Source organism: Hippoglossus hippoglossus, chromosome 13 (assembly GCF_009819705.1).
Source record: "Hippoglossus hippoglossus isolate fHipHip1 chromosome 13, fHipHip1.pri, whole genome shotgun sequence".
In the NCBI taxonomy this organism is placed as follows: Eukaryota; Metazoa; Chordata; class Actinopteri; order Pleuronectiformes; family Pleuronectidae; genus Hippoglossus; species Hippoglossus hippoglossus.
In genome coordinates this window covers 8308318-8324167 of record NC_047163.1, presented here as the reverse complement: position 1 = coordinate 8324167, position 15850 = coordinate 8308318, and the positions used below count along the sequence as shown (strand labels likewise).

The window sequence follows — 15850 nt, the reverse complement described above, 5'->3', positions numbered from 1 at the left end:
CCGAAGATTTGAGGTGAGAATCTCCTGCTGCGTTGTTCATGTTTGAGATGCAAACTGCTGGAAAACTCAAGCCCAGTTGTGTGGACATTCTCCAGAGGTGACGTCTGAAAACGGCTCTAAGCGTTAACACTTTATTGTGTAGGAGACACTAGCAAATGAGGTGCAAAACACACACACAGACACAAGGCAATTTATACTAAAATTACTTTATTACAGCTGATTTCTGTTCAATATCCCTCTGCCAAAACAATAGTAAATATACAAACATAATAGTAAATTTGATCCTATTCTTATTCTGCTTTGTGAATCTTTTTACACAATTTAAATCCACTTTTAGTACTTTACCATCTCTTATGTAACATCTTCATAATCTCTCCGACATTCAACAAGTTCCACCATCTATACATTTTAATACAGGTTATGAGTTGTAGTGGTAATGTGCCAAAGAAGAATACTGACACCTTCAAAGAAATGCAATCTCTTTTCATTATTCGCCTGTCACCACATCATCTGTTCAAGCCTTTTTTTTTTACTTTGGGCATGAGACGTGAACCAACTTGCTTGTTGTCATGTTTCATACGTTTCATGCCTTCCGCCCAATGCTAGGTACGACCATGGAGATGAGACAATGCAGTGGTATCTGGGCTTGGCAACTCGGGTATGGCACAGTGTTTGACCATAGAAAGGATCGCCATGTTCAGTTGCTGATTCTCATTCAGTATCCCATATGCTTACAGTCAGTAGGACAAAATTTGACATCAAAGTTTAAGTAAAATAAAAAAGTTAAAAAAACAAATAAAATCCAGGTTGGTGGAGAGGGTCTTATGACTGACGATGATTGACAACAATATCCAGACTCCATCACACACACACACAACACTGACAAAAGTGAACAAAACTTGTGCATAAAAACTTAAGGTTGGCATGTGTGGGAGGTTTGTTGGGCCTGACATTGAACGTCTTAGCCTTGGCTTTTGACTTAAGGTAAGATTCCAATAATGATAAGCACATTACCCTTTTATCAAATATCAATAAATCAGAAAAGAAATGATGAATTAAACCTGCTGTGTTACGGTAGCCGGAACAAGTCACTTGGCATTCAAGAATAAAAATTATGGATTTTGGGACCAAACCATATACAAGATGATATAATGCATATTTTCTAGGTAGGATATATACACACGGTAAACTGAAATCCCACCGATTTAATAAAGAGACCCCAGCATTTTTGTGTCCTTAAACGTGATAGGAATATATCACAGTATGACATTCAGAAAGAGCCTGCCTCGGAAATAATGGCTCTGAATCAGAGTGGAATGGGGACAAATTGGTCAAATGTTTGCAGAGTGGGGGGGGTTTAGAGAACAAACTCTAATGCTCCGAGACGGCCGGTGACTAAATAAGTGGCATTTAGAGGAGATGACAGCAAATACATGCATATGAGGCATTTTGATTCTGTACACAAGACCAAGAATATCTTCCAATGAGCATATATCCAGACAATTCAACACCACTCGAACTTTGAGAGTGAAAGGTTTGCTAATATCCCCATGTTCTGTCAGTTAAATAGTTAGTTTTACAAATTATTTTCTTAAAATGTGAGTTTAGTCTTTAAATGTTTTCTTTGATAAAATATACACATATGAACATTTACTTCCAGCTTTGTGATTCGGGGTGGGGGGGGGGAGCACATATCCTTATTATCTATGGATAAGTATCCTTAAAGGCCTTTTCTGTATGGAAATGGAAAAACCTCACTTGAACGGGGAGACTGTTGAAAGGTTCGAGGGGCACCTGACTGAGCCAGTGATAGTTCATCAACCAGAGAGAAAGGAGTTTATTCAAATAGGAACAGTTACAGCTATCAAAGGAATACCCAAGTGCTTTTGCCACATTTATTTGGTACATGGCCGTTTTTCCAGCGTGTGTGTTGACCCGATTTTACTTCTACACGAATACACAACAATAACATCATGCGAGTGTGTGCATTATTCAATCACCCTTGTTCCTGGGCTCTGCTGAGAATGGTGTGGCATCAATAACATAGGACCCGTAACATTTTTAGTGTTACTTAAATAAGCCCCAACATTGTTTTTAACAGTGTTGTAGTTTCTTTGTAGTTCCAAGCCTGCTGTCATGGTCATGACAATTCCTTACGCTTCCTGCCTGCACATAATGAACTCTTCAGTTAACTCAGTTCAGTTTGTTTAATGGAAACTGGAGCCAAAACATTTCTTAGAAGCATCCTCCCATCCTCTATTCACAGAGGAGATAACCAACAACAGCTTACACGCAAACACATTCAAAACACAGTAAAAGCCGCAGAACGGGAAAAAAATGTTGTCACTCATACTGCACTGTCTGGTATCATACACTGGGCTTTTGTCCATATATGGAAAATTGCCCCTAAAAAAAAAAAAACTCACAGCACAGGTTAGCTCGACTCCTTAACTTAACAGCGTACGTACCAACAAAACACACACCCACCAGGTGCTTGGCGAAAAGAAGTTGAACGTTAACTTTACATATATTTAGCTGTATAAAGTGCTTTGAAAAAGGCAGCAGTTTTAAAAAGGCACTAAAAAAAAAAAAAATCAACAGGTCAATATTAGGATTGTTGTGAAGGCAAATTAGTCTTTTTTTACCCCCCACCACACAATTACTCAACATGTACAACCACATTCTCTGTAATGCAGGGGTGTACAAGTTACACCTACATTACAGTTACTGATATGCACGGATAAGTTTCTCAAAAATGTATAAGGCTTAAACCAACTCCACTGCATCCACAGGGAACACAAGAACCTGGCAAATCTATCTGGGACCTCTGGACTTAAAATCACTTGTGTTAAAACAGAACGAACTAAAAAAAAAAAAAACACTGGCACTGACTGATCACAAATGGTTGATGAAAGTATTAAACTATAAACATCTGGGACTAATTTAAATCAATGGTTTAAAAAGGCACTTTAATAGTGTACCATAAGCCTGGTTTACAGTTAAGATTAGTTTTTGTGGCTTTAAATTTGTTAAGTCTCATTTTGGCTTATGATCAGAATTTAAAAAACTAGGATATAAAACGGAGTCGTCTAATTTATCACAATGACCATTACAGCAGGCTCGTATCACAACAGCAACACCAAAAAACACAGAGCGATGTTTGCTGCAGTTCTAACCAGCATCAGAGGATCGGCCAGTGTATAAATTAATATGAATTGGGTAATTCGAGGAGGGAGGTACTAAACAAAACTGTGAATGTTTGATACCACATTTCTAAGGACATAGTTAACACATGTCAAAGACTTTTTAACAGTGTTTCATGTGCAAAATGAGAGCAATGGCTGTTAATAGCACAACACATATTCCATAAATTCCATAGGAGAGAGCTGTAAATAAAAACAAAATGGGAGTATTATGTGTTGACACTCAAACTGCTTATATAACATAGAATTTAAGGATCTGTATGTGTGCCGATAAACTGCCGTGTGGACGGGCTGTGCCTTTTCCAGCCCTTTTGACCTGAGCAACATTTATTTAATCACACATCCACATCTGTACATGGGAGAAATGGAGGGGTGTCACAGAGAGAGACAGAGCAGCGGAGCTCAGCCAATACCCTGCTGCGTTTGTTGGATTCTACCGTCTCCACACTCAATGCTGACTCCACTGCTGACGGGGGATCTATGTGTAGGAGAGGTGTGACCCGTTAGATATTTGAGACGTGACACTGGTACTCCTGCTCATTGCCTGCTCACTGCGCCCCCCTGAGGGTGTCCTCCCCATTGCTTGGGGGCTGTTCTGTACACCTCCACTGCTGCGGGACACCAGGCCTCCTGCTGACGGGTGGCCCCACGGTGATGGACTCCCACCTCCCTGCCCCCAGCCCTGCTGCATAGATGCCCCTCCTGGACTGGAGTGATAGTGGTGAAGGCTGCCTTGGTGGCTTGACCCTGCGCCTGAACTGCCACTGCCCCAGTGTGGCCCTTGAGAGCTCCCAGATTGGTTGTACTGATGATGATGACTCCAGCTGCCTGAAGCCCCAGGAAAGCTGTTGCTGAGGGCCTCAGGGGAGATGTTTGATAGCACCATGTTGCTGAAGCCCAGGCGCATACTCTCTGAGTCAAAAGCCTCAATTTCTCGGGCTTGACGTTCCAGCAAGCTCCGGATTCGCTCCAAGCGTTCATTCTGCAAGGACAGCATCTCCTCCTCAATCTATGGAAAACAAAAATGTTGTTGACAACAGCATCCATAGAGGTCTTTTCACAGCAGACATTTTGACTGGTCACAGTAGAACTACTTTCAGACATGCACTGGACACTGAGGTTCCTCTGTATTTTCTCCGGAATAACCTAAAGCTGTGAGGGTGTAGTTGGTTTTCAAAACATTTTAAACTTAAATCCTTCATACAACTATTGAGTCAGACAGGTGTAAATCACCAGATGAGAATAATGAATAGAAAGCAACCTTCTGTTCCAGCAGGGCCCTCCTGATTGACACTCTCTGCTCCAGGTCCTTCCTCTCGCGTTCATGCTGGGCATCTGTCTGCATCTTGATTTTGCTCTGGTAGGCGTTGAGAAGCTCCAGCTCCTGCTGTAGCTGCATTCGAAGGGCTTGGCACTGAGCCTCCTGAGTCTCATCCAGACGGAGCTGAAGACAGAGACACTTAACATAAGGGTCCAGGGAATAGAATTCAACCACTAATGATTTGGAAACATCCTCTAAAAAGGTAGCAAAATGTACACAATATTAAGATTCCACATTCCTGGCAAAGCAAGACTAACCGCCTGATTTGAGAGCATCTCATTGATGGAGTGGTCATACTGCTCAGCCAAGATGGCGAGTTTGCGGTGCTGCTCCTGCTTTAGCCGTTTAAGGACGGCCTTGTGCTCGGACTTTGGCGTGTTCTCCAACAGATGGTTCCTTAGTGCTTTGTACTGTCTGGTCTGGATCTTACAGGTGTCCTGAAACAGCTTCTTGATCTGTAGCTCTTTGGACTATGTTGTAGAGAAAAATTACAAAATTAAGTTTTTTTTAAGTGAAATTTGCGTGTCTGTTTAATGTCAATGTTTATGAACATGCTCAAGCTTATTCGTACCTTAAGGCTCTTGGGTTGCTGGCGAACCTCCATGACATGTTTGCGTCGAAGTTCCCTCTCCCTTCTCTTGTTGTACTCCTGCTGATTGTGGAGTTCGGTCTGGTGCTGCAGGCGGATCAGCTCAGCCCTCGTCTTTTGGATGTTGTTGAGCTGGCGGAACTCCAGCTCTTGCATGGACTCGTGGTGGCGGAGAAGCATGGCATGTTCCAAGTCCTTCTGGGTCTGACGCTTGTTTAGTTCCTTAGTATTTTAGCAAATGCAAAGACAAAAAGGAAACAACAAATAGATAAGGAGGGGCAAATTTTAATTTGTTGATGAACTATTTTTGTGAAATTTGAAATTCAGCAGCACAATGTAGGACGGAGAACTGACCTCTCGTACTAAGTCCTGTTCAACATTGTGGCGAGCAATCAAGATCCTCCGTTTGAACCGGCGGCACTCCAGTTCAAGGTACTGCCTCTGTCTGCGCTGTAGATTGGCCTCCTCCTCTGCTTGGAAGTGTTGGAAGTTTTCTTTCTGCTTGGACAGCCACTCCTGTTTTTCTTTTTTGGGTGTTGACTGGTTTTCATTCAGCTCCTAAAGGGAAGAAAGAGCACAGGTCACTGATAGAACTGTCTTCAAAGAACTGATTAGTGTTTATTTGCTATCAGTAAGTTAGCTGCAAGGCATGCTTACACAGGGCACTATATAAAGCAACAATGCAAATGGTTTCTCTACCTCTTTGAGTTGCTCCTTGCGAAGTTTGTACTCCCGTTTTTGGGATTCAAGGAAGCTGTTCAGTTCTTTCTTCTGCTGACTCTGGATATGCTGTTGGAACTTCTTTTCATCATTGCTAACGGTTTTTGCCTGTTTGAGAAATACATATATTCAGTCAACTTGATCTATTGCCTAGTATGACCCACAGCAAATGACAAATTTTAGTGAACACATAAATGAGCTGAACAAATACATCTTTCTCCATCGATGCCTGGTGCTTCTTGACGAGTTTCTCCATCTCCTGGGCAAAGCTATTCCTCTGATTCTCCAGCTCCTTGTCCAGTCGGAGTCTGTGCTCATCCATCTCAGCCTTCAGCTTGTTTTCCAGAGCCATCAGCTGCTTCTGGTGCTGCCGTCTCATGCGCTTGTAGCCCAATATCTGCTCCCTTAACTCAGAATCCTGCTCGTGCTCTTTAATCTGGCGAGTGAGCTGGCATAGATAAGACAAAGAATTTCATTTATATTATTGCTGGTTGGGTGTTTTTGAGAGAACAACATAAAAGTCTATCCAAATGTATAAAAGCTTCAAGCAGGATTACGGCATTACTTTTCATTCTGTACATAATTTAATTACTACTTTCAAGCCTTACAGCTTTCAATGACTACAAGGACAATATGTCAAAACACTTTCAACAACCCATTGGAAATTTCCAGTGGGTATGCGAGCAGTTATTTCAGTTATCAAGCAGTTACTTTAACCATCTTCCTATTTAACTTGCAGATAAAAGTGTTTTTACCACTGAGGCTGTACGTATTGTGGCAAAGTGCTCGCGGTTTCGTTTTGGCCGTGGAGTTTGTGCAGGTGGCGACTGTTGCTCAGTTGGCCGGGTGTTAGGTTCAGACTCTTGATTATACGTCTCTTCTTCCTGAAGGGGACACAAAAAGCACAAGAGGAACAAGCAATTAAAACAAACAACTACTATAACCAATTATAAACAGGTTAAACAGGCCAGGACCTGAACTTCTTACCGGTTTGAGGTGTATGACAGAGCTGTTGGACATGACTGTGTGGTCTCCCTCCATGTCAACCTCACTCTTGTCATCGCCTGCATCTGTTAGACTGTTGACGGAGCTGCTCTGGGAACTGGCACTGATTGACATACTGGGGATTGATTGGTTGCTCCCAACGCTGTTCACTGTACCTGTCCTGCCCACACTGTGTTCTGGCTCCTAAAAATAGCACACATAGCAGACAGTGACAAGGTTACAACAAGCCTCTCTGATAATATGTGTTTAAACACTGACAGCCTCGCTAAACTGGAGATGCAGGTTAGAAAAAGAGGTTAGAGACAGTCATGTAACAGACCTCCTCTTCATCTTGTGCCTCAGTTGTGGGGCCATTGTGGGCTTCCTGGAACAAGAGCTTCTTCATTTTGCGATACTGCAGATTGTCCAGCTCCCGCACTGCATCCTTTGTCCGATTTATCAGGTCCATTAGAACCGATTCTGGTCGTTCACGCTGGACAAATGCATGCTGGGGGAAGGACACAGAATACACCTCTTGCATTAAAATCCTGAATTCTACTGTGTCTATAAGGGTAAGCCATTAATCATAACATACCCGAATGCCTGTCATAGAAATGTTTTGATTCATACCTTTAACAGCTCCTCAGAGTTGGGCCTATCCTGGGGAAATTTCTGAAGGCAAGAGTCTACAAAGTTTCGGAAATAATCCGTCCTAAAGTTGAGAGATGAAATTTCGGTAAATTTATAAAATTGTTTCTATACTTTGTTGCATTCAGTCTTAATGATTTAAGAAACAAGTAATAAGCTGATAAAAAAATAATTCTGAACTCACCATTCACTAGACAGCAGCATGGGGCTCTCATTCTGTGCTATATGGTATAAGGCACTCATTGCATTCATGTTGAACAGTGGAGGTTTCCTCTCAGCTGCAGGTTACACAGAGGAGTCAGATAAGAAGAACATTTTTAATTGTGAGACAATGAGGAACAACATGTATCAATAATTAACAGATTAAAGGAGCAAAACTCTCACTGGCTGTGTACCTAATTCAATGCAGGTTATTCCCAAAGACCAAATGTCCACCTTTCCATCATACTGACCCTCGTCCATAGCTAGAATGACTTCTGGGGCCATCCTGAGAAAACAAACACACACACAGCACAATCAAAATAAGTAAATGGAAATTTAACAAAAACTCTTTTCAGACGCTCTGAGAGGAAACTTTAATATACTTATATAATTTTGTAGCGTACCAATATGGAGTCCCCACAAAGGAGTTAGCAGGACAGGCAATGGAGGCAGAACCAAAATCTGCCAGTTTAACCTGCCCTGGCTCTGTCAGCAAGATGTTTCCTGCTTTGATATCTCTGTCAAACACAGAACAAGAAAATATTAAAGCTCCAAACATTAGACAGTTGGCCTGAGGGCACTTTATGCCAAGCACGCTCCTAAACACTTGAGACACTCACCGGTGGATCAAGTTATGGGAGTGAAGATAAGCCAACCCTTGAAGAGCACCATGGGTAATTGCAGCTATTTCAACTTCTTGCAGAGGTTTCTTGTGAACTGGAGGGGAACATTCACAGACAGTGATGTAAATCCAGAGAGAGGCAACAAGGTTTAAATTGAAAAGGGAGTCTACCCTCTCAAGTCATGCAGCAAAGATCAAAAGTTTAAAACATTTTCAACTCACCTTCCAACAAATCTGAGGCAGAGCCTAGACAGTACTCCATAACCAGCTGCAACGAAATAAAGAGGGGTCTGTGTGAATGCATTTTCTTTTACCTAGCAGTATGTACAACAGTGTGTTCGTCATCAATGGTGAATCTTACCCAGGCTGTGTGCTCTCGCAGGTAACATCCTTTGTACTCTATGCTGTTTGGGTGTTGTATGCTCTGCAGGAATTTCACCTCCTTGATTATGTCTTGCCATTTCTGGAAAAACAGTTAAAAGCAGAGCAATATATTAACAACCGACATAGTAAACATAGTAACAATGACCTATTAACATGATATAGGTAAGTCAAAGATATCATACCTCAGTGGACTGCTTTCCACTATAGGACATCTTCTTGATGGCCACCACCTCATTTGTCCGTGAATCTCGTGCCTGAGTAATGAGCAACATTACAATTAGGTGGGATTGCAACCTTCATTTTATAACTTCATTTTATACAAAATCCATTAAATCCATAATGATGATCTCATTGCCAAAACCATCATGACAACACAATCTGTTGCTGTTACAGCACAAGTCTCAGTAAGCTAACTGACATAATATCAATCATATCAATGCTTTTAACTGCTGAGGCATAACGTTCACATTACAGCAATTACAAAAGCCAAGTCACGCCCCCCAAAAAACATCAGAATTGTAAAATATCAAATTTTTCTTTTTACTTTTATTTTTTACTGTTAAGTCTGATTGTACTGTAGTTGCTAGCTGACACATTGAGACAGTGTCACTACAACAGAGCTACAATTTGAGAATCATTTCGAAATAGTTTGAAATAATTGAAAGGATCTAAGAGGCCGTTTTTTGTTTAGTCTACTCCAATTGGAATACTGAGGAAAAAAAGATTCACCTAATTTTCAGCACGATAATAATGGTGGAATTTATTTTATTATGCGTAGTAATGATGCAAATATAGCAATGGAATTTTACATTCACATAACACAATAACCGTACGCTCAGATGTATTTGATTAATTGAGCCAGGCATAACTTTTTCGCCCCCAAAGCCCTTGGCCTCACTGAAAGAGTGAGAAGGCTGCATTTTCAGTTCAGGTGTCAGAATGAACATGGCGTTAGGCTTGAACCTTATATTGAGAAATACTCACAAAATATACAGCACCAAAGCTGCCATGTCCGATCTCACGCAGATCTGTGAAGAGCTTTTCCGGGTCCTCCTTGTAGAAGAGTTCAGCTACGTCGGGGTCCTTCAGGCTCCCCGCCCGACTGCTGTTGGGCATAATGGGGAGTTGGGGGGCAATGCCGCTGCCGCCAGCAACTATCTGGGTCTGCGACAGCGACTTGAAAGCCCCCACCGATGTCTCATCTGCAGGACAGTGGTCTCATATGTGTTCAGAGCTAAAAGCACAAGGGTAAACAAGAATGAGTACAGTGAAAGAAATACAGCAACAGCAGAGTGGTATAAGCTAATGTGTTTATGTGTGCCCAATAAAAATGTAATGGCTTTATTATTAATACAAGTACAATGTGTTCCATAAGTGGTTTCTGGATGTTTTGGAGCAAGATGATCATATTTTCTACCTTAACATGTTACAGTTTATGTTATATGTAATATGTAAGTATAACTTCTTTCTGAAAAAAACACAGGTCTGTGACTGTGACTCTGTTGTCTGCAACAACAGAGTCTATTAACTAGAGCAAGAGAAGGCGAAAGCACCGACTGAACCATGATGTCAGGTGCAAATGTGGAGAACGGGCAGTTAGAAATCCATAAGTAGCAACAGATAAGTCTCCTGTTTCCATAGTAACAGCAACTCCAGCGAGGAAAATAGTGGCCTGTGTCCTAACAACCTCCCCTCACACCTTCAGTGACTGGTATGTGGACAGATAGATGTGTTGAGGATACAAAGAACCAGCTCGAACAAAGAAACCAAGGTAACAACACACTGCTTCAGTGTGAGACGGATGCCTACACTGAAAGAAAGCATTCCAGTGACAAGACTACTTGTTAAACCTGTAAGTACTTAGTAAACACAGATTCTTAAACATACCAAACATTACCCATGTAACCTTCCTTTAAGTGATCAAGAGTCAGTTCACCAATATATCTCTCTCACACACCATTAACAAAAAAACAAACAAATTCCCAATGAAGAAACCCACAGCCACATCTCAATTAAATGCAGATTCACCGTAAAAACTTAATGTACTAGGTACTCAATCAAATTTACAGTAATCAATGACAGTAGTCATTGCGAAATATTTTCCTTTGAATGTAAAAAATACTAACAAAAATATTCTACGGTTCACTACATGAAACAAGCCAAAATCATCTGCATCATCAAGATACCACTAAGAAATTAAGAAAGCTATTTTATTTCCCCCTTTAAACTTACAGAAATTTACTAAATATACCTTGTGTCAACAAATTCACCATCAGACTGAGATTTTTTAACCATTTGCTGCCTTTTAAATTGTTTGTTACACAACTTCACTGCTGTAATACAGATGTAGACTGTAAAAGATCACTGAGGAAAGTTTACTGAGTACATGCGGCTCAGATGATCTGCTGCAAACAGATGCAGAGCTGACGCTAGAGTCACAAGACTTCTTTCCCAGCCTGGGAGAAACAGCCCCCAGTTGAAGCAGACATCTTTTGTCTCACAACAACACTGAACAACTCACAATTCCACAGAGATGCAGCCACGGCTGTGAAATAAAGCCTCATTACCATGTGGGACTGTGTGCCTCTTTATTGCCATTGTTCGGCACTACATTGTCGCTCTTGAATGAGCTTTGTTGTCATATGTCATGATGGCATTTTCGACCGTGGACACGTGAGCACAAAAGTGAGTGATGACAACTGATACCTTCATAAAAAACACCCTTTGCGTTCCAACTAGCACACACACCCACACACACACACATACAAGAAGAATGCAGCAAGACAGGACAACAAAGCTGGAGGGCTGGAATTCCCAATGTATGCCCTCATTGCTCCGCATTTCTCAGCATTTCCTGTTCGCTTGGCTGTGGGGAGGTAGGACTGGGCGCTGGTGAGCATTTGATGATTATATGTCTCTTCGCTTCACAACAGTGACAATCCCTCAGTCGTGCAATGCAGATTCGGACACAGTCAAATACAGGTTTAAAACTTCCACATCATTCAGATGACTTGTCGTTTAAAGCCATCAGTGATGTAGGTCAGTTCGGCCATTCCCTGAAAAACTGGATCTCACTGTGACACCCAACGGGGTTTCCTTAATCATTTAACCACCCATGTCAAAAGCTCAAAACCAAAGAGAACAAGCCAAAGTAGGTTTATGAACATTAATAAAGTGGAAATCGGGCCTAACCAACGCGAGGACAGGTAGACACATGTTAACACAATAGTCTGACAAATCCAAACCACCATCAACTGATCAGAGTTTCGCCTGAGAGCAAACCCACCCACCCCTGTCATATGTGGGGCTGCAGCCCAGCCTTACCTGCTGCGTCTCATCCCACTTTACCTGTTGGCTGGCTAACACTTCGCTGGAGTTACCACACGAGTGGGATTACACGGAGCTCTTAGTGGGGATTTGCTGGAAAGTTGTCACTTTCCAGCAGCTGCTCCAGTTGCTGTCACACAACAGAGTCAAACTTACACGGGTCCCCCCCCCCCACCCCCGAAACGTGAAAGACCCAACAACCCCCTGAAGCGTGCGCACACAAGCCCCAACTGGACCCAACGTTCCCTGGAAGTGTTAGCCTCACAGCAAAAGTTGACGCTAGCTAGGCTAAGTTACGTGTCATATGATGAAACAACCCGGGCAACACTCACGCAACCCGGGGACGTTGATAACCGAGCGAATCGTGGGGAGTTAAACCGACCTCATGGGCCATTTTACCCCCCGAAACTGTCACATTAGCGGGCTAACCTGTGCGATGTTTGCTAAGTTAGCTTAGCCAGTTAGCTGAAACTCACCCTCCCTTGACAGGCCAGGTTTCAGCGCCTCGGTTAATGTCGTTAATTCAAGACAGTTCGGGGATTATGAGAGTCTTCCTCCCGTTTCATCCCCGCCCCGACTCACGCTGGATCCTTTGCGGGCTTTTGGACGCTGTCAGTCGGCTACAGCGCACTAGAGTCGTTAATTATCACAGCTTTAAAAAAAAAAAATAAAAAAAAAAAAAGATCCCCACCCTTGAAGTATCTGGGGAGCCAGAGTAGTCGAGTCCCACTCCCAGGCAGGTCCAAAGATGGCTGCCGAGCGCTCCGCCGCCGCCGCCGCCTCCCTTCGTGGAAACACGTCGGGGGAGAATGTGAGGGAAGTTCAAACCGCTCAGAAACACCCATAAACAGGGCGAGAGAGGCTCCGCGGGGTCGTCGTAAAACAAGGTAGGTTGAAGCTAGCACGCCGCCATGTTAACTTAGTTGTTTAGATTCGCTGTAACTCCGCTCCACCGTCCGTCCTCCCTCCACATTCTGTGAACAGCAGTTCCGCCCTGACTGTGGCAGTAAACTCTCTCTGACCCAACATCCAGAGGCGGGGACACCGGACTATACATTTAAAATAACACTTAAACTATATATGAAAAGTCAATGCTGGGCTCTTATAAATGTTCTTTTTATTCACATGTTTTCTCTTATCATAATGTTTATTTTTTATTTAAATTCCTGACTGATCATGGAATATGTGACATAAAACCATTTTACCTTTCAAGAGATAAATACTTGCCTGTAAACACTTTTCATAAAAAAGCTTGTAAAGTAGGAATTCAATTCAACTTTATTCCCGAACACAAAAGGCTCATATCTATATAAGAACAATAAGACACAAACAGCATATAAATATAATTGTAGCAGCTCACAAATCCAAATTTATTATCAAGGCCTTTGTTCCAGTGTTTCCAGGAACAAGAGCAATACCTCGTGTCACTGTGTCGAGGCTCAGTAAAGACCATCATGATAACATTTGCTGAATCAGTTAATCGACTCATAAAGTTGACAGCGTGGAAAGTAGGAACATTACAGGCCACAAAGATTCTAAAGACAGATTCTCAATGCATCATTAAAGGCCACCCGAAGCTTGATGATCAAGGCTTCATCAAAAACACGTGTCATTTGTTTATTTAGCTATTAATACTATAAACATTAGCAATGACTTTTTTTGTTGATCAACATATTGTTCAAGAAGACCTTATGTTTGGCAAAAAAAATGAAAATGCAGGTGATCATTCTCCTTCTACCACCTCCAGTCTCATCCTGTCAGCAGTTGAGATGACAGAGTTTTCCGAGGTTCTCGGGTGCAACCCCAAATACCTGAGGCTCCTTTACAAATACAGTCTGCTCTGGTCCTTCTTATAAAGTTTTTGTATACGTTTGGGCCTGTGATGTTGGGGGTGTTGTTTGGTCTGTTATTTGAATGTCTGTTTCTGCCTGTAATGTCCATAATCTATCAACACTGGTCAGTCTGACATCATCTTGCATGGAAAACCATTCCCCCCCCCCCCCCCGCAGGACACCATCCCAGCACTGATTCACCCACAGTGTCTGAAGGAGAGGTATCACAGGCTGTTCATTCCTGTAGCTGTTATACTGTACAAGCAACTTTGCTCCCATGTCGACCACATGCACCTTATATATCTCACTCTAAATCAACTTATTTAACTGTGCTATAGTAATTTTTTGTCAGTGCAATTTTAATATATGTACACTACCATTACACTGTATATACTCTGACATTGTACATATTACTTTCTATCTTTATAATTCCTTGATATTTTACTTTTTACTTATTCATTACTTTTACTGAGAGTGCATTTCACTATCCTATACTGCTGGAACACTTGGTTTGACTAATAAAGGATTCTTATCTTACATTCACTTGCACTTTCAATTGAACAGTTCATCTCCTTCTTAACCATTATCAATGATACAAATGAATTTGGTGTTGTATTTGTTTTTTCTGCTTGTGTAAGTGTTGAAGGAAAAATTGACTTACAGCTTTAATGTTTATGAAAATATGTGAAATGTATATTCACTAGCACCGACGACATCTTGTAACAGATATAACTTTATTTACTTTATCTTGGCAATAAAAGCTCCATCAACTCATTTTGTTATCCTGCAGTGGTTCATAACACAATTCAAACACACCGACATATTCAGGGGATAATACTGTATTTCCGTGGTCAACACCAGGGAATAAACCAGTACAAGTGCATGTATTCTACTGTTGGTTCTACTGGAACACAGTTATGTGACTCGCCCTGGGGATCCTTGAAAGTATTCTTTGTTGTTGAGGAGCCACAGAATGAATCTCAAGGCCTTCCACTGTATTTTCCTGACGATTCAAAGTAGAAAGTTCACAAGCATCTCAAACCACACGGCATAACTGATCTTCAGATCGAGACATTTAAATAATAAACATTAAATTCTTCCAAATATCGGGGACATTTTCTTTTCAGATTATCTGCAACATTAAAGCTGGTGATCTGAGGCTGAGGTGCAAAAAGGTTATTACATCATACTTGCGGGCTCCTCCATCAGCAGACAGAGGGTATGCCATTTTCTCCCTTCAGGCAGGGCATGATAGTCAGCTATTGTTTACTAATAGATTCTCTGCTGGTGGTTCTGTGCATGATGTAACAGTGTACAGAAGAAACCCCTGTAGCCAGCCCTTCAAGTTCAGCCTCCCTCTCCATCTGCATGGTAACAGTCTGCACAACGGGCCTTTTTTTCACAGAACACATGTGGACATGTCAAGGTAGGAAAGGCACAGGTGTAAATAATGAAATGAATTATTGTGACTTCTGACCAGAACAGAACCATTGTTAGTCAGCTTCACCTGGGGGGGGGGGATTTCCTACCACGACAAAAAGGCACAGGTGCTCTGGCTTTAGGATCTATTTAAAAGTATCCTCTTCAGATGATGCCACATGTGACTGCTTCTGCATGTGAGTTGCACAACTTGGAGCTTCTGCACGAAGAATGAAGATCCTGACAGCAGAAAATGTGTCTGTTTCGATCCCACAATAGCCACTAACCAAACTGCATAACAGAAAACCGAAGATGTTTAACATGTAAGGCTTTGACTGCAAATCCATCCATTATCTATACTGTTTATCCTTTGAGGGGCGCGGAGGGGAGCCCATCCCAGCTGACAGAGGGTGGGTACACCCTAGACAGGTCCCCATGTGTATTGCACGACCGACATGGAGACAAAAAAAACATTCACACACACTTATAAATGTGAAGTCTTCACTTAACCTTACCCAATCTGCATGTCTTAGAACTGCAGGAGGAAGCAGAAGTATGTGGTGAAATCCTACGCACATAACCCTGGCCCAAACCAGGATT

At 42.0% G+C, this 15850-nt stretch overlaps 1 protein-coding gene across 4 annotated transcripts; it reads right to left on the bottom strand.

Annotated features, from left to right (window-relative positions):
• Positions 1-2909: 2909 nt before the first annotated feature.
• Positions 2910-13030, bottom strand: taok1a (TAO kinase 1a). 4 transcript variants are annotated; one of them, XM_034603994.1, is made up of 20 exons: positions 12476-13030; positions 9657-9906; positions 8855-8926; positions 8650-8751; positions 8511-8556; positions 8287-8383; positions 8071-8184; positions 7861-7952; positions 7650-7743; positions 7448-7529; positions 7158-7325; positions 6821-7021; positions 6589-6717; positions 6045-6281; positions 5813-5941; positions 5468-5671; positions 5096-5335; positions 4782-4994; positions 4465-4647; positions 2910-4212 (listed from the first exon to the last, which is right to left on the bottom strand). In XM_034603994.1, exons 2-20 carry the CDS (start codon positions 9786-9788, stop codon positions 3682-3684), a joined length of 3066 nt encoding a protein of 1021 aa, XP_034459885.1. In that variant the 5' UTR covers positions 9789-9906; positions 12476-13030; the 3' UTR covers positions 2910-3681. The 4 variants fall into 4 exon arrangements, with proteins under 4 accessions (XP_034459885.1, XP_034459886.1, XP_034459887.1 ...); XM_034603995.1 differs by having other exon boundaries at positions 12691-13026; XM_034603996.1 differs by having other exon boundaries at positions 12582-12980.
• Between the last annotated feature and the right edge of the window lie 2820 nt (positions 13031-15850).

Excerpts from the sequence above, each read along its gene's own strand:
- taok1a (XM_034603994.1), bottom strand. The coding sequence starts at position 9,788 with ATGCCCAACAGCAGTCGGGCGGGGAGCCTGAAGGACCCCGACGTAGCT. Across the intron at positions 7,326-7,447 it reads ACTCTGAGGAGCTGTTAAAG|CATGCATTTGTCCAGCGTGA; the intron begins GTATGAATCAAA and ends TCCTTCCCCCAG. Across the intron at positions 5,336-5,467 it reads AACAGGACTTAGTACGAGAG|GAACTAAACAAGCGTCAGAC; the intron begins GTCAGTTCTCCG and ends TAAAATACTAAG.